This window comes from Lissotriton vulgaris, chromosome 2_1 (genome assembly GCF_964263255.1).
Source record: "Lissotriton vulgaris chromosome 2_1, aLisVul1.2, whole genome shotgun sequence".
Classification (NCBI taxonomy): Eukaryota; Metazoa; Chordata; class Amphibia; order Caudata; family Salamandridae; genus Lissotriton; species Lissotriton vulgaris.
The window spans coordinates 616,133,314-616,157,248 of record NC_141687.1 but is presented as its reverse complement, the minus strand read 5'-3'; the positions used below and the strand labels follow the sequence as shown (position 1 = coordinate 616,157,248).

General features: G+C 46.1%; 1 protein-coding gene across 14 annotated transcripts in view; it reads left to right on the top strand.

Moving 5' to 3' along the window:
• The window catches only part of LOC147730844 (myotubularin-related protein 9-like), a 180,369-nt gene that overhangs the window by 25,398 nt on the left and 131,036 nt on the right, over positions 1 to 23,935 (top strand). For 8 of the 14 annotated variants that reach the window (XM_086955690.1, XM_086955683.1, XM_086955680.1 and 5 more), the window contains 2 exons: positions 7,410 to 7,635; positions 9,078 to 9,137. In XM_086955690.1, the coding sequence (XP_086811816.1) occupies positions 7,433 to 7,635; positions 9,078 to 9,137 (263 nt within the window). In that variant the 5' untranslated portion in view covers positions 7,410 to 7,432. The remainder of the gene's footprint in view (positions 1 to 7,409; positions 7,636 to 9,077; positions 9,138 to 23,935) is intronic. The other 6 variants (XM_086955687.1, XM_086955685.1, XM_086955691.1 and 3 more) reach the window with 1 other exon arrangement.

The window sequence follows — 23,935 nt, the reverse complement described above, 5'->3', positions numbered from 1 at the left end:
TCATTTCTACCCAGCCTCTAACCTTCTCTCCCTGGATCTGCCCCTCTTACTGCCACCTCTCACTTACTTTCTCCACAAGTCTCTTAAATTTTGTCATTGTTTTTTCCCCCACTTGCCTCCTCTTCCTCCCTCCATGATGTACCCATACCCTAAATTTGCCACCTGGCCTGTAATTTGTTGTCCTGTATTTCATTGTTTGTGTTGATAGAGCACGCTTAATGTTGAGGCCTGTATTTTGTAAATATTTTTTCTAGTAAATAAAAGCAGTACAAAATAATTTTCAAGCTGTGAAATTGTGTGTGTGCATGTGTGTGTGATTGAGTGCACGCAAGCTCCGCCACGCCCTGTAAATTCTGCAGGGCAGCATTTTAACCTGAATTTCAGGCACGTGGTTCATCAATAACTAAACCAATTACTTCAAGAAATACAGCAGATTTGAATTTGTATTAAAATACAACTCCTAAGCACCCATTTAAAAACGAAACGAATATCTATCTGGTATCTGAAAAAAATGGCAATTATAACTTAAGCTGTCACCTCACTTTTTTTACAATCTTCCCTCCCCCTTCCTTCTATGTCATCTCGGGTTGTCACCTTGTCGCCTTGTATTTGTAAGGAACGGTTGTGTCTGAAATCGATCACAAAATGAAAACAGCGGCTTCACAGCATTTACCCCTTTGTTCGGCTGGGCCTGGCTGTGGTCTCTCTTTGTCATGCAGATGAAGGGTATCCTTTCTGCGTAAACTCCCTCCCCCTTCTCTCCGTTTCACCAATCTATGGGGAAAAAACGAAGAAAGTTGGATTGCAAACATTTCCCGGCCCCGCATTGGCGCCTGTAAAAGAGGGAGTGCAAAGCGCCTAAAGTGCACGGAACGGAAGCGCTTTTCAACAGGACATTGGTCTGCTGGTTCCTGAAGAGGAGGGCGTCAGCTGCTATTCATTGCTCTTTGGGCAGGGCTGCCTTCACACCTAGGGATTCCCTGCTGTTATCATGTAAATGCAGCCACACAAAGGAAAGCAGCTCCTGTTCGAAAAAAACAAACATACCGGCTTTGGACAAGACGGACTGTCTTACTGACCAGCAGGCCAGGCTATTTCACACACCTAGCAGGGGGGAGGAGGTGCTAAGCACTTTCAGCATAATGGTCGTTTCATGCCCAATCAACAGTGCAGGGTCTGCCTCGACCCTGTCCTGTTAATCACAGCGTTAAGCAAGCGCTCCCCAACCCCTGCAGGGTGTGGAATTCTAATGAGCGCTACAGAACATTAGCAGCAGCTGACTGTAAAAGTCCCCTTCAGGTCTGCGAGATCCAAACGCAGAGGGCATTTGTCCCGCATTGCAGGCGATAACAAACCTTAGCCTCTCATGCCATCAGTCACGGTACCGGTACTCTCCGCGACTGGAAAAAAAGTGCCGGTACTGACAGCTCGGAAATTGTGAAGTGCCGGTACTCAGTACCGGTGAGTACCGGCCCATTTAAAGCACTGAGTGTGCTTCTAGTAATCTGTGTCTGCTAGTCTGTGAGGGGTGTGAGCATGCTTCTGAAAGTCTGTGAGTGTGCTTCTAGTAATCTGTGTCTGGTAGTCTGTGAGGGGTGTGAGCGTACTTCTGGCAGTCTGTGAGTGCAAGTCTGTGAGTGTGCCTCTAGTAATCTGTGACTGCCATTCTGTCAAGGGTGTGAGCGTGCTTCTGGCAGTCTGTGAGTGTGCTTCTAGTAATCTGTGTCTGCTAGTCTGTGAGGGGTGTGAGCGTGCTTCTGGCAGTCTGTGAGTGCTAGTCTGTGAATGTGCTTCTAGTGATCTGTGACTGCCATTCTGTCAGGGGTGTGAGCGTGCTTCTGGCAGTCTGTGACTGCTAGTCTGCCAGGGTTGTGAGCATTCTCTGGTAGTCTGTGACCAGGGACATTTTAAGGATTTTGGGGCAACGGGGCCAAGCAATTTTGGGGGTCCCATTAGAAACTGTTCTGAATTTATAATCCAATTTCAGCTCTTTAAGTAGTTCCCTTTGATAACCTCTCCATCGTTGACCATATCATTCTGTCTTTTCCCCTTCCTCATGGCAGGATGTGCCCCCACCCGCCCGCTCACAATCTGTTGCCACCCGTCACTGCTCATTCTTTTAGCTTTGAGAGTGCTTGTTGAATTGCATCACGTACATTGCCAAAGCTAATAGCATCATCTCTCAAACTTGAATGAAGAAAAAACATTCCATAATGGCCACCGTGTCTGCAAAGCAGCCACCTTGAAAAGGATTTTCGGTTTTATTTTTGAAAAACCATTAAGATGGCCTCTGTACATGCACAGAAACCACAAGATGTGGAAAATGGAGACCAGGGCCGGACTGGGAACAGCAACCAGCTCTGGCAGATTGCTAGTCGTCCGGCCCTTTGACGGGGGAGAGGAGGGTGGAAGGGTTGGTGCTATTAAGAAGCACCGCTCCCGCATTTGTTACAGGGGGCCGATATTGCAAAAGCAGCGCCCAGTGACAAAACTGACCCCCACGGCCACAAAAACGACCGCCACCCCTCTGGGGAATCGCCCGGTGCCCGCTACGGCCAGTCCGGCCCTGATGGAGACAGTATAGTAGGAGATGTGCCTGGTTGTGAACTCAAATAACCGGAACAAATCACATTAATGTGTCCAAGAGGAGGGTTATTGCAGAGTAAGAGGCTGGGTTGTGGCTAGCATGGCCAAGAGGGAAGACCCTCTCTAAATAGGCTCAGCTCACCTACCCCATTATCCGCCAATAATTCTGGCCAAACTGAGCCATCTGCCGTCTTAACCTGCCCCATCTGCAGTGCTTAATTTGAGCAGGTGCTTTCAGGTGCTCAGCACCTGTACTTCTTTCACAGGGCCGGGGCTACAATTTCTGAACCTGCAGGTGGTGATCTCAATATTAATTGTTCAGTTCAAAATAAAAAGAATAACATACATTGCATAGTGAGTGGCTGGTAAATGTCCATATTAGTACAAAAGGGAAGGGAGTTAGAGGGAGGAAAAATGGGCACAGGTTCACCCTCCAGATACTGTAGTCAACATAAGGTCTCTGATGCCAGATACCTGAGAGCCTAGCCAGTCACTATAATTCCAAACACAACACTCAATGGGGTTGGTCTGGGAGGTATAGTAGATAGAAAGAGAGAATTGCTCTTTTTCTTGGTGTCCCCTCACTCACCAGGGTTGCCCCATGTTGACATGCTTCATCATAGGGGCCATCCCAGTCCTCTACGGGCTGGGGCGTGCTGCGACTTGCGAATTACGTAGGAGCACTTATAATTGACTATGTGTGGTGCGGGTGTGATAGTGGAGTGGTCTAAGTTATGTGTTTAAAAATACCTGCCCAGTAAGCTTTCAATAAACTTTATTCCTGCTTCCAGGTGGTAACATTAAAAATGGGGTGGAAAAATAAGGTCCCTAAACGTAATGTGTTAAGGTGTACCTATCAACTCCTGTCAACATGTTTCGTGCATACCCCAAGCACTTCTTCGGGACTACACAGGGACCAGCCCTGTGTTCGCCACTCCTTAACTCTGCAATGAGTTTGAATAAATAATGCTGCAATCGACAATTAGTGCATGCATATAGTACCTACGTATTCATTTGAATCACGAGGTTCCTGTAAAACAAAGAACAGCTTGAAAAATCAAGGGGTGTTACCCCCAACATGAACACACATAACACATATTTCGGATTGCACATGGAAAACGTGATTACATTTCCCGTGGTCCTCAACAGGACGTTTTTCTATGAAAAAACGTGATTGTTTTCATGCACAAAACGTGGTAGTTCTCATGCATCAAAACGTGATGGGCACCTTACTGTGACTCAACCAAACATTCATCTTGCGCTCACATTCATACATATTTACATACATGTAGTGGGACCTAACTGTGCTCCATGGACTCGGAGGGGTTCAGTATCCCAGCAATCTAAGAGAGATGGAAGGAAAACAGGGCGTATAATTCATCTGCTAGTCTCGTGTCTTACGACCTGTAAGGCTGTGCGCTGGTTAATCAACCCGCAAAGCGGTAAAACAAGGCACTCCATTTGCCAGACTTCGTTAGCACACACTTACTTGCTAACAGGATACCTCCCTCATGTAAACACCTACTAGCGCCTCTCCGGTCCGAATGTTGTTGGACCGGCGGTGCCGGATTTGTTTTAAAGACCTGCGCTCGCCCGGTTGCTTCCGCATTGCACGCAGCGCTCTGTGGAGGGCGGGTGCGCGCTGGTTGTTCAACGCGATCATACCCGGCGGCCATCTTAGGTGTATGAAATACACTTTTCTTCATTTATAAGGCCGATATTTATTGATTGGGCTGACCAACCCCATTGAGTGTTGTGTTTGGAATTATAGTAACTGGCTAGGCTCTCAGGTATCTGGCATCAGAGACCTTACGTTGGTAAATGTTCATAGGCAGGCTGGCTTATGCCGGTTCAGGCAGGCATGATTGTGTATCACCACGTTAGTGATGATGTCATCACGATCATCACAAATCCAAGACGTCATCGACAAACTATGGCTTGAATTCTATTCCCCTAATCTGAACACTTCCAATGCCTGAGCCTAAACCTCCCACTGGACAATTGTAGCTGGGGGCTGGCTCATGACGGAGTTAAGGCAAGGAAGCTGCTAGAGCGCATTTGGAACTTGGGAGTGAGGTCTCTTAAGGAAGAATAAATGAAAGTAAGTGTGGACTTTTCCACTTGTTGCGTAGCCAGAGTAGCATATCCGGCAGCCCTGCATTGCTGCTATCCTCAATGTGATCGATGCGGCTTATGGCCCAACACAACTTTTGTGCGCCATGGCGTCATCTGTAGAATCTGTGCGCTGTACCCCAGCATGGTAAATGCTGAGCGGGCGTGAGTCCAGTAGGCTCCACAGCCATACTTGCGGCATTGGCAACATTACTGCTGGGAACAATGCGTGTGCTGTAGGAGGCAGGGTCACAGGAACCTGAGCAGTGGATGCCGATGCCGTCGGCATCCCTGGATCTACTAATTACAGGCAGCACCAGCAGTGACATGACCTGCTGTGCTCAAGCAGTTGCCTGTTCCGCAATAAACCCAGTCATACCACACTGATTAAAATATCCCAAAAAGCATTTTCATTTGGTGCACATTTTGTTTTTGCACCCGGTGTAGGTAAGAAAGTAAAACACGTCATCTTCGGCTTCTTTTGGAATGACAACAGGAAAACACAGAGTTCAAAATAGCAGGGACATGTACAGGCTGACGACAGGGGTCATAGGCAGCAGCAGTGTTAGAGATGAGAGACAGCAAGAGTAAAGAGGAGAAGAAACAACAAGAGAGGAGAGAGATAAAACGGAGCAAAGTAGAAGAAAAGGAGCAGAGCAAATCAGATACAAAGAGAAAGCAGCCATGATGTGAAGAAGAGAGCATTAAGAAGAGAGAAGAGAGAATGAAAGGATGCGGAGGACAGGACAGAGGAAAAAAAGCAGACAAATGATAAAATGGAGACATAGCAATCACTGCTAGAGAGTTATAGTAAAGAGCCAAGATCGAGGGGAGAGAGAGCAGAGCATTGTTAAAAGTGAAGAGAAAAAAGGGCAGGGCTAAAATGAATAGAGGGCAAATCAGAAATACAAGGTGTGACAAAGATGATAGAAAACAGTTAGAGAGGTGAGAGGATAGACTCTTAGAGCAAAGACTTAGGGGACAGACAACAGATCAAGGTTAGAAGATAAAGACTGAGGCAGTGAGTGTTGAAACTGGGGCTCACTGGAGGAAGACGTGAGTGGTGGCATCCTTGGCAACATTTTCAGCACCTGCACTTCTTTTGTTACACATTAAGTCCTGCCCATCTGCCTCCTACTGTTGTCCATTGATGGAAAATATTGCTGCCATGCCACTCACTCCCCAGGGACAGGCTGATTTGACAGCAAGAGCCCTCCTGAGGCATACACCCGCATGGAGGCGGGCTGGCAGCGGTTGCAGCCACAACATTTCCCAGTGACGTGGAGGTGTGCTGACCGGCAACCCTAACTGCCCCAACACCATTCCCATTTTGTGCTCTAATACTGATCATGGTGTTTTACCTATGATGTTGATGTATGCTTGGCAATGTAACTTGTCCTGACCTGTCGACCCCTTAACCCTGTTTATGCTTTAAATATAATAAAACAGATTCAAACAAAATAAAATTGAAAATTAGGAGGCAGCAGATGTGGGGGCAATGTGTTGATGGAGAAAAAACCCATTTCAGTCTACGGGGTAATTCAAATCTTGACAATGAGAGAGACTCCACTGAATTCTTTGATATTATTGAAGACTTGCTGCAGATTCCAATCAAATCTATGGGGTTATTGCAGACATGCCACACACCCCTTCATTGAAATCCATAGCTTAATGGGGCCATGGTAGAGACTCCATTGAAGCCTAATTGCTGACTGAGGTTACAAATCTAACTTCTGTAACTTCTGTGGGGTTATTGAGACCGTGATGCTGACCCAGTTGAAAGGTGTGGGGTGAGCCAAGTTATGAGATTATGATTAGGGCTCCCTGTTTTCCGTTTTTACTGATTTTTACAGATAAATGCAGACAGAAAACACTGTCTTTCCTGCCTGTATTTATTTTTAAAAGCGGAAAAATACAGATAATTTAGCATCTTTTGAATGATTAACCATGCTGAGAATAATGACTTTCAGAACAGTAGCTGTACTTAACAAAAGCATGGGGAGCTACAAAGCTCAATGGGATGTTTTTAAATTACTGCATATCTCAACATGTATATGTGTTATTACAATTTGTGTTTATGTAGATTTATTATTTTATTATTTTTAGCTGTGTAATGTGCTAAAACAGGCAACAAATTACGAGTCCACGTTTATCCATTAAATACATACAGAAATATACGAGTTATCTCCTCGTCTATTCACAAAACACATAATAAATACGGATAAATACCAATAAAATGGGCCAAAACAAAATTATGGATAAATACAGACAGAAATGTTAAAAAATTCAATACTATAAAACCGGGAGCCCAAATTATGATGTAGGGTGCAATAAGTATGTGGGTTAACTGCAGCCATGGTTTAGACTCCATTGGAGTCCATAGCTTGACTGAGGTTATGATTACTCAATTAAACGTCTCTGGGGTTATTTATGCCATGGGGTGACTAGGGTTATGTTGAAGACCAGTTAAGGTCTATGGGGTAATTTAGGACATGGTGTGGATTCCGTTGGAGTTTAGGGGTGACTGATATTATGCGGACAACTCCATTAAAGTCTGTGGAGTTACTGAGGATTTGAGTGATAATTAATGTGTTTGAGGTTGTCAGCCTCCAAATAAAGCCATCAAAATCCATTGAGTTATTGAGGTTATGCGTTGAAGCAAAGATGATGGAACATGAGTTAAAGTTTGTCTTTTCTTCCTCCTCTCCCAGGCGCCTTCTCCCATTGGTAGACCATGGAGCTGTCAGAGCTGATCAAAACCGCCCGGGTGGACAACGTCCTGCTGTCCTGCCCCCTGCGCTCCCCTATCAGAGGGACCCTGTGTATCACCAGCCACCACCTTCTCCTTTCGCCACGGGGAGGCACCAGCGAGGAGGGGAAGCAGGAGGACATGGTGCTGTGGCTGCTCCTCCGGAACGTGGACGCCATCGAGAAGAGGTGAGTCGGGCGGAGACTGTGGACCGCGAAGCAGCGCCGCTGCCCATCGCGGAGGGCAGAATGGCCATATGACCACTGGTTCCTATATCTGGTGACACTTCCTGTGGCACAGTGTTACAAGCATACACTGAGGAAACATACAATATTCCATGACACGCGGAAGGCAGACCAATGCCAAAACATGTTTATTTAGCACCCTGGAGCGCTATACTTTTTTATTTAAAGGTAGTAGTTATTTTAGTTGTGGCTTCTCTATTCTATTGTTCCCTATATTAAATGACAAAGAAAGTTTAGCTTCATTATCGCTCTGGAACATTTTGAATTACAGACAAAGGACAGGCAAGTAAAGCATTCAAATGAAAAATAGACTCATTTTGAGGCTCATGAGAACTACCATTCTCCGGTAGAGGTATTGAAAATACAGATTTTACAAAAATACATTGGATGAAAAAAGATTGTGATTTTGGAATATTTAGCACATATCTGTTGTTTTGAAACTGTCTCGAAGCAATATTAAGTATATATGACAAAGTGAAACTGCAAAAGTATTCCACAAAACTAGCAAAATATTTAAAGGGCTGCAGGTCAATCTGGATACTGTTGAGGAAGTTGGTAGAATTCCACTGTCTCAGAGTAAAGCGGGTTCTGTTAAGCTCATTTTTTTTATAACCTTAATTTAACTTTTTGAAAGATCAATTTTTCAAATCTGGAGGCTGTTTTATTCTGGGCTTCTATTCGCCTGTAATAGAGAGGGGGGTTTAGAGAGAGGCTGTTAAGTGTCTTTGTGACAGGAGAGAATCCAATTTTAACCAGTCTATAGATAGGGTAAAAAGGGCTTCTCCACTGTCCGAGGCATTAACCTCGGTCTGTCTTGATAAACCACATGCACACAGCCTTATATTGCAGTAGACCTGATTCAGGTGTCACGTGTCACCAAGCTCGGCACCTTTCTGGCTCAGTCCCAGTTCATTAGGGACTTGTAGGATCGTGAGATGTGTAAACACAGAGCAAGAGGGGGTTCTTTTGGAGACTCAGGCAGGCAGGCAGGCACGACCAACCCAACCAGTACAGTTTCCAAAGAGAGAGAGGAGTTTACATCTGTATTGTCTATTGGGGGTGTTTTTCATACACAGTTGTCTATGTACATCAGCACTACCAATACAATTTGCGATCTTAGGCTCCTCTGCTGCCTCATATGCAACTGGAGAAGTTCACAACCTTCCCAAAGCTGTAACCAGACCCTACTGGCTGCACATTTGGTGAGACACATCTCTCAGGGTTTCTGATGCTGGCTGACCTGGTTCAGGGTCTTTGGTGATGGCGGCGGGGCTGCCCTGGAGTCTCTCTGATAACTGTTGGGTCGCCATGGGGTATCTCTGGTGATGTTTGAAACCTATCAGACAATGCAATAATAATAATGTGTCTTGTTTCCTGGCCCGTAGCGTTCAGAATCTAGGTTATTTCCAAAGCAGCCGGAGTAAGGGCCCGCAGAAGGAGGACAGGTGGGATCTCTACCTGCTTACTGTGGCAATGCCTGCCCCTGCTGTACACATCACCCTGTGCTGTTGCTAATCGCCCCACTGCCTGCTTTTATCTGTCCGTGCCTCAGCTTCCTTGTCTTGGAATTGAGTCTGTCTTAGTACTGTTCTGTGCTGTGCTTAGCGTCCCACATCACCAGGCTGCTGCCCACTCCTGCGTGTCAGGTACATGCACACGGCATCAGTGCAGCAACTCAGATCCTCAGCGATGTTCTGATATGTGGATTTGTATAGTGCACTAATCACCCAAGAGGGTATCTTGGCGCTTGTGTAGGTGTGTGGTCCTCAAGGTGATTATGATGTTATGTTATTTTGATTTGATGTTCCCAAGTGGCAAACAGTGCACACACCCTTCCCATAACTGCACTCGTTTACAGTCTCATGCGTGTGTTCACATGTGGCTGACATGTTGTACACACACCGTCACCACTGGTAGCCTCAAACACATACCCACTAGAGTGCCCTCGCTATCACAGAATCACCCTACACTTTCATAAACTTGGGTCTTGCTACCTAGCAGAAACATATGTCCGCTACCTCGAAAGACTTACCTACATGTAGTTCGCCTTGCCTCCTTTGTGTGCGGTGCCCCACCCCTACCACGCCGCCACTTCTGATCCATCTAGGCGGTGGCTCTAAGTCTGCCAGAGCCACCTCAGACAGCCAGTCCAGTATTATGTGATGATTACTTTAAAGACTGTACATTTGACAAGCTAGCATAGATTCCTAGTGACATTTAGACGTATTCAAAATTACACATACTATCAGAGACAAGCCCATGTAGGAGCACATGCAAGCTATCACGTGCATACATATTATCATGGACAGGATGTGTTTGTAGCGGCAAAATGATGCTTAGAACATGCATGGTCATACTGGTGCAATCACACACAGCATGAGTTAGCAAGAACACTTACATATTCGTAGTGTTATTAGTATAGAGCACATGTGTTAATATTCACTTTTTACAGGTGCATAGGATAGGTTATGGCTCCTGCACCCTGCCACTTCATCCATCCAGCCTCAGGGAGCAGAACGTCATTTGCTAAACCACCAAGCTGTTTCCCGAAGGTGTAGCTCTTCACATCAACAACCCATACAATAACAGACCTGATAGACCTTCACATCAACAACCCATACAATAAAAGTGCTGACAGACCTTCACATCAGGAGTCCATACAATAAAAGTCCTGACTGACCTTCACATCAACAACCCATACAATAACAGACCTGACAGACCTTCACATCAACAATCCACAATATAACAGACCTGACAGACCTTCACATCAACAACCCATACAATACCAGACTTGACAGACCTTCACATCAACAATCCATACAATAACAGATCTTACAGACCTTCACATCAACAACCCATACAATAACAGACGTGACTGACCTTTACATCAACAATCCATACAATAACAGACCTAATAGACCTTCACACCAACAACCCATACAATAGCAGACCTGACATATGTTCATATCAACAACCCATACAATAAAGGACCTGACAGACCCTCACTTCAACAACCCATACAATAAACGACCTGATAGACCTTCACATCAGGAGTCCATACAATAAAAGTCCTGACTGGCCTTCACACCAACAATCTATACAATAATAGACCTGACAGACCTTCACATCAACAATCCATACAATACCAGACCTACATATCAACAACCCATACAATAACAGACCTGACAGACCTTCACATCAACAATCCACAATATAACAGAGCAGACAGACCTTCACATCAACAACCCATACAATAACAGACCTGACAGACCTTCACATCAACAATCCATACAATAACAGACCTGATAGACCTTCACACCAACAACACATACAATAAGAGACCTGACAGACCTTCAAATCAACAATCCACAATATAACAGAGCTGACAGCCCTTCACATCAGCAATCCATACAATAAAGGCCTGACAGACCTTCACATCAACAACCCATACAATAACAGACCTGACAGTCCTTCACATCAACAACCCATAGAATAACAGACCTTCACATCAACAACCCATTCAATAAACGACCTGACTGACCTTCACATCAACAATCCATACAATACCAGACCTGATAGAGCTTCATACCAACAACTCATACAATAGCAGACCTGACATACCTTCATATCAACAACCCATGCAATAACATACCTGACAGATCTTCATATCAACAACCTGTACAATAGGAGTTAGGACAGACCTTCACATCAGCAATCCATACAAAAAAAGACCTGACAAACCTTCCCATCAACAATCTGTACAATAACAGACCTTCACATCAACAACCCATACAATAACAGATCTGACAAACCTTAAGGCCAACAACCCATACAATAACAGATCTGACAAACCTTCACGCCAACAACCCATACAATAACATACCTGACAGACCTTCAGATTAACAACCTGTACAATAGGAGACCGGACAGACCTTCACATCAGCAATCCATACAAAAAAGAGACCTGGCAAACCTTTGCATCAACAATCTATACAATAAAAGACCTGAAAACCTTCACGTCAACAACCCATAAATAACAGACCTGACAGACCTTCACATCAACAACCCATACAATACCAGACCTGACAGACCTTCACATCAACAATCCATACAATAACAGCCCTAATAGACCTTCACACTAACAACACATACAATAGCAGACCTGACATACGATCATATCAACAGCCCATACAATAACAGACCTGACAGACCTTCACATCAACAACCCACAATATAACAGACCTGACAGACCTTCACATCAACAAATCCATACAATAACAAACCTTACATACCTTCGCATCAACAACCCATACAATAACAGACATGACTGACCGTCACATCAACAATCCATACAATAACAGCCCTGATAGACCTTCACACTAACAACCCATACAATAGCACACCTGACATACGATCATATCAACAGCCCATACAATAACAGACCTGACAGACCTTCACGTCAACAACCCATACAATAACAGACCTGACAGACCTTCACATCAACAACCCATACAACAACAGACCTGACAGACCTTCACATCAACAACCCATACAATAACAGACCTGACAGACCTTCACATCAACAATCCATACAATAAATGACCTGACAGACCTTCACATCAACAATCCATAATATAACAGAGCTATCAGACCTTCACATCAACATCCTATCCAATTAAAAACCTAACAGACCTTCACAGCAATAATCCATACAAAAACAGACCTTCACATCAACATCATCTGACTGCAGTAATCGCCATGGATTTACGGCCAACTGCTCGGAATGGAATCAGAAGTGTAAATCTAGCAGGTCGAGGTCATGGCTGATCTGGGTCATGGATGGTCAGTGTCGTGATTATGTTGCAGTAAAGGTTTTGGCGACGTCTAGACAGTCCTTATGGAGGTATCTGTTCTCCACAGCATGTCAGATGGAATAAAACCTCTGTCTTTCCCTTCCAGGCCCTTTGCGTCTGGTCCACAATTCAATCATATTTGGCAGTATTTGTTTTCACCATTGGGACCAAAAGTGCCAGCACCGGCGCTATTAGGAGAAAAAACACCAAAATTCAATCCTTTAACAAAGGCAAAACTTTATTTCTGTTTCAGGAAGCCTATAATTTCCAAGTAAAGCATATATACTAGGAATTGCATGGAAGCAAACTCTAAGAAAGTATTCACCTCTTAATAAGTATAATGCCAAAGCACTGAGGCAAGAGAATTTGAGCTTTCAACAACTTCCCTTATGATGTAATAAATGCCTCTAAAACACACAGCTACAAGGTTCCCACTGCACTGGGGACCGGGAAGGGGATTTAAGCCAAGGCGCACAGCTGGTAGAGTCTTTGCTAGTTTGATAGTGAGTGGGTACAAAGCACATTTGTTTTTAATTATGAGGGACTCTTGTCATTGCCAGGATTTAGAGTGGAAGAAGGTAGGCCGAATCCGTTTTGGGGGTAGACAATCTTAAGTGCTCTTCCTTGAATGAGCTGAGGAAAACAAAAAGAGTTTTTTTGCCCGCTCTGCCACTGCAGACAGGAACCAGCTATATGCAGATCCGCCTTGGTCCTGGCTCAGGCCAGGACCCTCTGAAGATGAACAACAAACTGGCCTGGTTTTCACTTATTTGGGCTTTGCCAGGAGGGTGCAGCTTGAGTCCTATGACACAGTGAGTACAGAACCTTCTCTGGGCACACCCGTCGCACGCAGGGCATCACAATGAGGAAAGCAAGAAAGCGATGGATGATATGCTTCAATTAATCTCAGACACTGGTAATTAGGAGCACGTTCAAGCCCATCGTCATTTTCCTGACCATGCCATCTCAGACGAGAAGTGGAACCAGGCATACGCAAATCAGCTTTGAACAGCTCATCCTGAGCTTGCAGAACAAGTCCTTCTGAATGGGAAGACAAGCAGCCTAACCCGGTTTGGATCCATAGCTTACGTCCTGTGGCACAGTGAGCACTGGGCCCACGCCTGGGCATTCCCATTGAACAAAGGTATCACAGTGAGGTAAACAAAAGAGTGATGGGTGGAAAGCTTGAATTTTTCTCAGCCACTGGTCATATCTAGGGACGGCATGCCCAGTCCATTGTGTGTTTTTGTTGGGCAAAGCTATAACACAAAACGTGCAAAGCATTTGCATTGGTCGGAACCCAAATCGGGCCCTAAAATACCAAACTAAGGCCCACATGCATCAACAATGCCATTTGCGATTCCTTATTAGCAAAAAATAAGGATTCGCTAATAAGGAATAGCAAAAGGCTATGCATGAAGAAATTGCAAAAAAAATTGTGATTTCTTAATATTCCTTAATTGCGATTCGCAAATTGCGAGTCGCAATTAAGGAATACCTCCCCATTCATTCCTATGGGCCTAGGGGCCCATAGGAATGAATGGAAGACATTCTCAATTTGCGAATCGCAATTAGCGAATGCAATTGAGAATGCAATTTCAAGGGTGCAGGGGTGTCTAAAGGACACCCTGTTGCACCCCTGAAATTGATCTGTGCACATATGTTGCGCACACACATGCCCTAAGGGCGCAACATGAAACTTTGAAAAATGCACAAAAGTGCATTTTTCAAAGTTTTTGCAAATTACCATGAAGTTGAACTTCAAGGTAATTTGCTACTCCTATTAGCGAAATCGGTAATTTTTTTACTTTGATGCATTGATTTAAGGAATCTCAATTTGGGATTCCTTAAATGCAATCGCAAATTAAGGAGTCTCAATTTACAGATTCCTTAAATTGCAATTTTTGCATTTGGGAAGATGCATGTAAAAAAAACGGTCGCAGAGGGGCAGATTCTGAAAATCTGCCCGTTTGCGACCAGTTTTTGCTTTGATGCATGTGGGCCTAAGCAAATGATAAAAGAATATTAGATTTTAATGCAGCACTGGAGCCAGGGCGTGACATCCACTGGCTCAGAGAACTTGAGCCCCCCTGTTGGCCAGGACTGGGGCTGCCGGCCTGAAGGTCACCCCCATCCCAAGTATTCCACCAGACCCTGGAAGGCCATTTAAGTCTTGGTTGAAACCGCAGCACTGTTTTTAGGTCTCGCCTGTCGATGCGCATGCGCATCGAGCAAGCGAGAGTATTGGGACTTATCCACTCTTTCCCCAACTTGCAAGGAATCGTGGCGATTCCTTGCAGTGCCCGTGACTTTTAAGCTCAATGCGCATGCGCATTGAGCTTAAAAGCGCGTGCACATGGCCCCAGCCGCCTGCCTTGCCTACTCTCCCGCCCCCTCACTTCTTGATTGCACGGCCGCTAGGCCGTGCCTCCCCTACTCCTCCTCCTACTCTCCTCCCCTCCCGTCTGTTCCCGCACTCCTCCCACACCCCCGCTCCGCCCCCTCCCCTGCCTGGTCGCGTCGCATTTCTCCTCCCCCCAGCCGCCTGCCTTGTTTATATTTGTATTTAGTCATTTGCATCCTCAGTTTCTTGAAGAGTAACAACTTGCTAGTATGTAAAAAAACCAAAAAACGGTGCATACAATATTACAAGCGAAAACATAAGTATTATTTTTGACCCAGGATCTGTGACTGCGTTATCTTGCTGACGGGACTGCAAAACATGCAGTCTCTTGCGTCACTTCTTAGCCTCCATATGTCCAGATCTTCTTGAGGAATATCGTCCTATAAGCACACCAACTGCGAAACGTACTAAACATTAGGTTCGACAGTCCCACTTGTGAACAAGTGCTTCGAAAACCAGTCAAAGGAGCAGCTCGTCCCCACCAGTGCAAAGACTGGTAACCGGCGCAGGTCCACCCAAATGCACACAATATAGCCAGTCAGGGCTCCGAGTGCCACTGCCTTACCCACTACAAATTAACATGGAAGCCAAGCCGTTCCAAACGAACGCATACAAAAGCAGTATTTTCTTTCTGCCGCTCGTCAGTCAGACTGCAGGAGTACAGACCAGCCCCCTCCACCAAAGGCCACCCGAGAGGTATACATCTCATTAAGCGCCCGCAATCACTTTGGCGGCAACACTTTGATGACCTCAGTGAGCCTCTTGGTGTAAACATCCAGCCCTTCCATGAGCCCTCACAGAGTCCAGGTCTGCCCGCAAATGCCTTTGAAATGTCTCTCAAGGACAGACAACTGCCTACTGGGGTGAGCTAACCCTTTCAATGCCTCTTTGATAAACACCTTTACCTCATCCTGCAGGGGCTCCTCGAGACCCCCTGACATTTCCGCCACTCTTTTAAAGGCAGCTACACAGACTGTTTTGCTTCTGTGTCTGCCTGCTCACTTCCTCTCCTCTTTCCCACATTGCTTTCAACCCCAAATTAAACACAGCAAATTAAGCTTCCAACATCGCCATGCAGACCCAGCCCACAAACATGGTTTATTCTGATCTTTTTTTAATCACACACGTAGGCCCCCGCTCCGCCCCCTCCCCTGCCCGCCGTGTCGCATTTCTCCTCCCCCCTCCCCTTATCTGCCTTCAAAGACTGGTAACCGGCGCAGGTCCACCCAAATGCACACAATATAGCCAGTCAGGGCTCCGAGTGCCACTGCCTTACCCACTACAAATTAACATGGAAGCCAAGCCGTTCCAAACGAACGCATACAAAAGCAGTATTTTCTTTCTGCCGCTCGCCAGTCAGACTGCAGGAGTACAGACCAGCCCCCTCCACCAAAGGCCACCCGAGAGGTATACATCTCATTAAGCGCCCGCAATCACTTTGGCGGCAACACTTTGATGACCTCAGTGAGCCTCTTGGTGTAAACATCCAGCCCTTCCATGAGCCCTCAGAGTCCAGGTCTGCCCGCAAATGCCTTTGAAATGTCTCTCAAGGACAGACAACTGCCTACTGGGGTGAGCTAACCCTTTCAATGCCTCTTTGATAAACACCTTTACCTCATCCTGCAGGGGCTCCTCGAGACCCCCTGACATTTCCGCCACTCTTTTAAAGGCAGCTACACAGACTGTTTTGCTTCTGTGTCTGCCTGCTCACTTCCTCTCCTCTTTCCCACATTGCTTTCAACCCCAAATTAAACACAGCAAATTAAGCTTTCAACATCGCCATGCAGACCCAGCCCACAAACATGGTTTATTCTGATCTTTTTTTAATCACACACGTAGGCCCCCGCTCCGCCCCCTCCCCTGCCCGCCGTGTCGCATTTCTCCTCCCCCCTCCCCTTATCTGCCTTCCCTCCGTCTGTTCCCTCTCCCCGCTCCGCCCCCTCCCCTGCCCGCCGTGTCGCATTTCTCCTCCCCCTTCCCCTTCTCTCTCTTCTCTGACATGCAGTGTGCGGCCCTAACTGAAGTAGTGTAAACCCCGGCGCACAATAGCCAACACCCTCACTCACCCTCACTCACCCTCAACCCCTCACCCTCACTCACCCTCAACCCCTCACCCTCACCCTCACTCACCCTCACCCTCACTCACCCTCAACCCTTCACCCTCACTCACCCACCCTCACTCACCCTCAACCCTTCACCCTCACTCACCCACCCTCACTCACCTTCACTCACCCTCACTCACCCTCACTCACCCTCACTCACCCTCACTCACCCTCACTCACCCTCACTCACCCTCACTCACCCTCAACCCCTCACTCACCCTCACTCACCCTCAACCCCTCACTCACCCTCAACCCCTCACTCACCCTCACTCACCCTCAACCCCTCAGCCTCACCCTCACTCTCACTCTCACTCTCACTCACTCACCCTCAACCCTCACTCACCCTCAACCCCTCAGCCTCACTCACCCTCACTCACCCTCACCCTCACTCACCCTCAACCCTCACCCTCACTCACCCTCAACCCTCACCCTCACTCACCCTCAACCCCTCACCCTCACTCACCCTCAACCCCTCACCCTCACTCACCCTCAACCCCTCACTCACCCTCAACCCCTCACCCTCACTCACCCTCAACCCCTCACCCTCACTCACCCTCAACCCCTCACCCTCACTCACCCTCACCCTCACCCTCCCTCACCCTCACCCTCACTCACCCTCACCCTCACCCTCACTCACCCTCAACACCTCACCCTCACTCACCCTCAACACCTCACCCTCACTCACCCTCACCCTCACTCACCCTCAACACCTCACCCTCACTCACCCTCAACCCCTCACCCCCTCACCCTCACTCACTCACCCTCACTCACTCACTCACCCTCACTCACCCTCACTCACCCTCACTCACCCTCACTCACCCTCACTCACCCTCACTCACCCTCACTCACCCTCAACCCCTCACCCTCACTCACCCTCAACCCCTCACTCACCCTCACCCTCACTCACCCTCACCCTCACTCACCCTCACTCAGCGCAACCACAGCATCTTCACTAAATATATTTAATAAACCTTAAGCTATTGGCAATATAAAATAAAATCCATTTTATTTACGTATTAATTATTAATTGTTTTTTAAAGCCATTGATTTTTTTTATATCAATACATATAAGTCACATATAAGTCCCGTTAATACAAAACATGTTGCTTTACAAATGCTAGAGGTGTCACATTTACAAAAATTATAACTATTGGCTTTGTAAATAAGAAATCTATTAATTTAGCTATTTAGAAAAAACAACACATAAATAAAAAACAAAAAAATAAATAACACCTATAGCTCAAACTTTCCTACTGCGAGACCTATTGCATTTCCAATGCTTGTTTTGGTTAATTGCTTGCTGTGCCTACTGCCACGCTGCTGTCTCAGCCTCATAGGTGCCCATGCAGGCTAACCCCTGCAGGAAATATATCCGAGTGGGTGATTGAAAGACCAATACACAGCCGACGTGATCTGTACACTTTCACTACAACAAAAGCTAGAGATGCAGGCTGGCATCAGTGTGCCTTTCAAAGTGAAAAACAAGGCCATGAAACTAGAATACAAATGTAATTAATTTTATTTTCATAGTGTTTTGTAACGCAAGGCATGAAATCTTGGATTATGGCATCAGATTATATCCTTGTAATTAATGCAGCTGCCCTATTTGTTTATATTCTTGCGTACACTACCAGTACGGTGCCCACAACAGCGGTGCATGGGTAAGTGGTAGGACATGGGTCTGAATCCCAGCATGTGCATGTCAGTTTTCCATACTTTTGAGAATGATAAAATGGGTACCACTGAGTACACTATTGAACACTTGCTATGTATAGTGCCAGAAATGGCTACATCTACTGCAGGTACTGCATACAAGACAAGATATTATATATTTTTGGGAGAAAAATATAAAGGAGCTAAGGTTACAATGCACAGAGGCCAGAGCAGTCGCCATGGCAGCTCAGTGGGCTGATAACATGCACTTCAGATACTTATCTTTAATGCCATAGTTGCAGATTCTGAATCTGATCCTGGTGGGTCCACTCAGCCTTTCATTCTCCCAAGGTAAATAAAACGAGTACCATTGATCTGGGAAACAATTAGCATCTCTCGTGTCAAAGGCTCAAAGAGACCTATTTAAGGTTAATGTGCACTGCATAAATGTGCCAGCCTGGCATGCCTATTTTAACATGTAAAGTGTCAGAAGCATTTATTTATTTATCTATAAAGTCCTATATAGTGCGAACATGACCCGTGAGGGTATCGGAGCCCTTCACTGATGATCAGCAGGAAGAAACAAAAAACCAAACAACAACATACTCAAGAGAGGTACAGACTGTGTAAGATCACACAATGAGGAAAGTTACCTCCATAGGCCCTAGCCGACAAGACAATACACAGGATCCAACATTCGAATAATAACCATGGGTGTAGATAGTCCGTCAAACTGTGAAACATAAGCTTCCTCCACAAACAGCAGCTATAGTAATGGTGATATGTCACTGTCACTTATGGGTAGAGTCCTGATTGGACCCATATGGTGGCCTACAATGTCTCCAGTGAATTGGGTCTTTTGATGCTGCTGGGTGGACTCCTAATACCCCGTTGAAATGGACCAATGGACACCAACAGCAGGCTGATACTGGTCATGCAAAAGTTGAAAGCGTCCTGTATGTGCACCAATCAGAGCTCGCGCTCTGTTACTAGCCGTGCTGATGCACAACAGCACAAGACGCACGTTGTTTTCACCACTTTGTCCAAACTTCAAGAACCTCACCAAGCATGTCCAGCAGGGGCCAAATTCCAAACAACATCCTTTCAACCAGGCCCCCCAAAGAGTACCAAGGAGCTCGATGCACATTAGAACACCATACAACCCTCAAAGCGCATAAAGCACTACATAATAATGTATGAGGACCACATGTCACTGCTCCTGGGTTAACCCATCATATCCCCCACTGGCCTAGCACTGCTGCCAAGGATCGGTCTTCTGTCGCTCTTAGGCTGACGTCCTGCAGTATTTCATTCTGGCTTAGAACTTGGGTTAACTCCACACAGTATTTACTAGTACCACTATTTCCAGATGGTAAGGATACATGTACATGACCGCTTTCACCACCTCAAGCCATCCCTCAGCCATTTGTTTACTTCCAGCTGTTGCATGGATGCAGCAGCAAACGCCTCAATGGGTCATACTGCAGACGCACTCTTCCACCCAACGCACCAGGAGTGGAGCTTGGTCAGCAACATTGGGGGGTATGAGCTTCAGATTTACCGACAATAAGGCTGGCAGATAATGTTTAAATACATAATATGACAAACATTGTGCATGAGAAGGGCCTAAGGGGCAGTGGAAAGGGAGAGGAATGCTGACTGGTAGGGGCATTCAGAGAGCAATCACAATATGTTGTAATATTTTGTTAAATAACCAATATTTGTGAGGATTTTCAAAACAGAGATAGAGCGTGTGTGTGTATGCGTTTTGTTTGTGTGTATGTAGAAAAATCCTTCAGAGATCCGATTGACATCTCACAATACTCGACTGCAAGCACCTGCTCCCAACTATTTATCAGAGAATACATTTGTATGAGGGGCGGGGGGGTGTAACACCCAAAACACCCCCTGAATCTACGCCCCTGCAAGGCACTCCCCCCTGAATAGCTTGCAACCCGTCCTCAGAGTGTTTCGACTCCTCCTCAGTGGCAATAAGAGTTATACAAATACAGTTACAATACACTACCCTATAGACAGAATAAACGCATAGTATGGCACCACCACAGAAAAGCATAGGTGTGCACCGCCTTAGAACATCTGGTGATGGAAAGTGTTCGACCTGTCACATTTGGATGTGTGCCCTGGATCACTTTAAACCCATTCTAGGTTGCAAGCTCTTGGGACAGCATTGCCATAGAGGTGGCCAGTTCACTAGGAGGCGCTACAGGCCTCCAGCCCCCGGCTAAAGCAATATGCTGCTCTGAGCTGGAACGTCTGGCCCTTGAACCCCCAGCTAGGCCGCATACTGCTCTGAGCTGAGATCTGGCTGGAGGCACCAAATGCAATGAACCCCCAGCCAAAGAGCATCGCAGCTCTGAAGCGCCTAGGGCAGGGAGCACAGAACTATGGACCCTGAACCCCTGGGCACTGAGCCGTGCTGCTTTGAACAACCGTTGCCAGAAACTTGCTGTCAGGCGTCCCGGGACGAGTATTACCACTCCCGCATGTCAGGTCACATTTAAGACCAACACACGTCACATTTACAATCCAGCACACATGGCTGATTGGCTGGTCCATCTTGCATAGTGTGATTCAGTTGACAATTGAAATTTATGTTATTGTGCAACTATTTGTCCTGAAGATGGTCCCAAGGATCCGTGCGACCACCAGGGACCGAAACGTCGACGTATGAACACCGTTTTTGCTCAAATCATTGAATTTGGTTTTGTACACCTATTGAAGACGTGCAATGAACTTTTGAACATGGCTATTTGTAAAACCCATGTATAATGCGAAAGGTGTTCTCCCTACCACTCAATACTGTCTGAAATGATTGGTAGTTTTGGTTGCCAGAAATCAATTGACAAAAATCTATGTATTATTAAAGAACTTGATCTTTTTTGATAAATTGATGTTATCATTTAAAGCTCCTGTGACTATCATAAACTAAGGGTTCATGGATATGACACGATCGAATACTGAAGTTGTTGTATAAATGATTCCTTTAGGGACTCTCTTTGCTATTGTTATTGACGATACCCAGTCCCTAGGGGATTATTGGGTGGCTCTATTGTTTTTGAAGCTTTGAACAACAACACCACGGCCCTTGAACCTGCCATGTTTCTCGAAGTTGCCCTTTAGCGGGAGAGGAGGGGGCGGGGGGGAGGGGGCACACTCCAGAGAGCCACGCAGCTCTGAGCTGACTGACACATGTTGGTGGCCAATATGCAATTCTTCCATTCCAAGTTGTTGCAGGCGCATCTTTGACTTTTAAAAACGCAATTAGGGCGTGTCCTGTAAATGGGGTCGGGGAAGGTGAATTCATCGGGCTGTTTAAGTCGCTTAAAACCAGTCCACGATTACACATCACCTTGTTAGTAAAACATCAAAAAAGGTGTCCATGAAAACTTATTTAAGAACCTACCGGCGGTTTGGCAACAAAACCAGAAATACTTCTCGTATTTTTGGGCTGTTGTGAAAGCTAGGCAGTGGGATCTCTGAGCCGGTGGTAGCCTGACTGCTGTGTCAACAAAGGAAAGTGTTCTGCTATAAAGTACGAGGCTGACAAGTGCTGGTCACAGGCCGTAAAATCTGTCGAAACAATGTATATGCAGCCTTGTAAAATATTTCATATGCAGTTTAAGCAGCTTGGACACATTGGGTGAGAGACACGTTGCGTTGCAACATATTGCTCCTAAATTTAAATATCTGCCTCTCTTATCGTTAAGATTTACTACTTACAGCCTGGTTTTGGGGGTGGAGGGGCTTTATTAGAGTCTGCCACAAAATATCAGTAGATTCTCCATCCCAGGCCGGTGGAATGAGCTTCATATTGAGTGTTCCCGAGGTGGTAGACATGTCATGATCAGAGACGCCTTCGTCCCCGCCAAGGTGCAGACGCGACTCTGCCAAGCATGGCCGTGGAACAGCTGCCCACTGCAGTGGCGGGTCCGCCACCATGTCAGGAGGGTTTAACGCCATGGAAAAGGCACTAGACTTTCAGGCATGACCCTTACATGCTGGGACATTGCCTAAAGCATGTTAGAGAGATGATGCCTTTTATGCTAAAAACATAGATTGGAAGGGCTTGATCCAACAGGAACGTCTGGTGGTTGACATGGTTTTACTCCAATAAAATGGCTAACCATGTGAAGAGGCATCCATCCGAAACATGTCAGGAAACAATGTGGAATTTTGAAAGTGCGTCAATTGCCTCCAAGGCCTATAGTATAGACGCGAGTTACATGCATGTGCTCATGGTGATACACGCTGTCACGTACAGGCTAAGAGGTTCCTGGTGATTGGAGGATTGTGCACATCACATGCTCTTTGTTTCACTTTCAAAGCAATAGTGAGCACACAATAGCACTAAGAGCACAGACATACCTATAGAGGCGTAGCACTCACAGTGTCACTCACAATCCCTCGTGTGTTACACACTGTGCACACTTGTTTACATTGAGAACTCAGTCTATAGAGTCTCAGATCGACTGTTTTACTGTTTTAATATTGCCTAGTTTGTTCTTGTCGTGATGGTGGTGGTTTCACTTTTGCATGCTTTGCACGGTTTTGTTCAGCTTGAGGAAGAGCTGCTTTCAGTTTGACAGTTTGTGTTTGCCCGGGGTGCTGCTTTCACATTTCTCACTGTTTCTGCTTTTCTCTCCTTGCACTTGTAGCACTATTTATGCTCAGTGTAAGTAGGTGGTCCTCCCACCCTTGCACATGTCGCATGCTATGTGCTCAACCCAAATAGTTGCTATCCTAACACGGCATGTGCTACAATGTGTGTGTTCAGCCTGCGGTGGTGCTGCTGTTGCCCTTGCACGTGGCACACTGTTTGTGTTTGCCCTGTGGTGGTGCTACTTTCACGCTTGCAGGTATCACACTGTTTGTGTTTGCCCTGTGGTGGTCGTACTTTCACCCTTGCACGTGTCACACTGTTTGTGTTTGCCCTGTGGTGGTGCTACTCTCACCCTTGCATGTGGCACACTGTGTTGATCCTGATGAGGTAGTACTCTCACTCTTGCACGTGGCACACTGTTTGTGTTTGCCCTGTGGTGCTCCTACTTTCACGCTTGCACGTGTCACACTGTTTGTGTTTGCCCTGTGGTGGTCCTACTTTCACCCTTGCACGTGTCACACTGTTTGTGTTTGCACTGTGGTGGTGCTACTCTCACGCTTGCACTTGGCACACTGTTTGTGTTGATCCTGATGAGGCAGTGTTCTCCCTC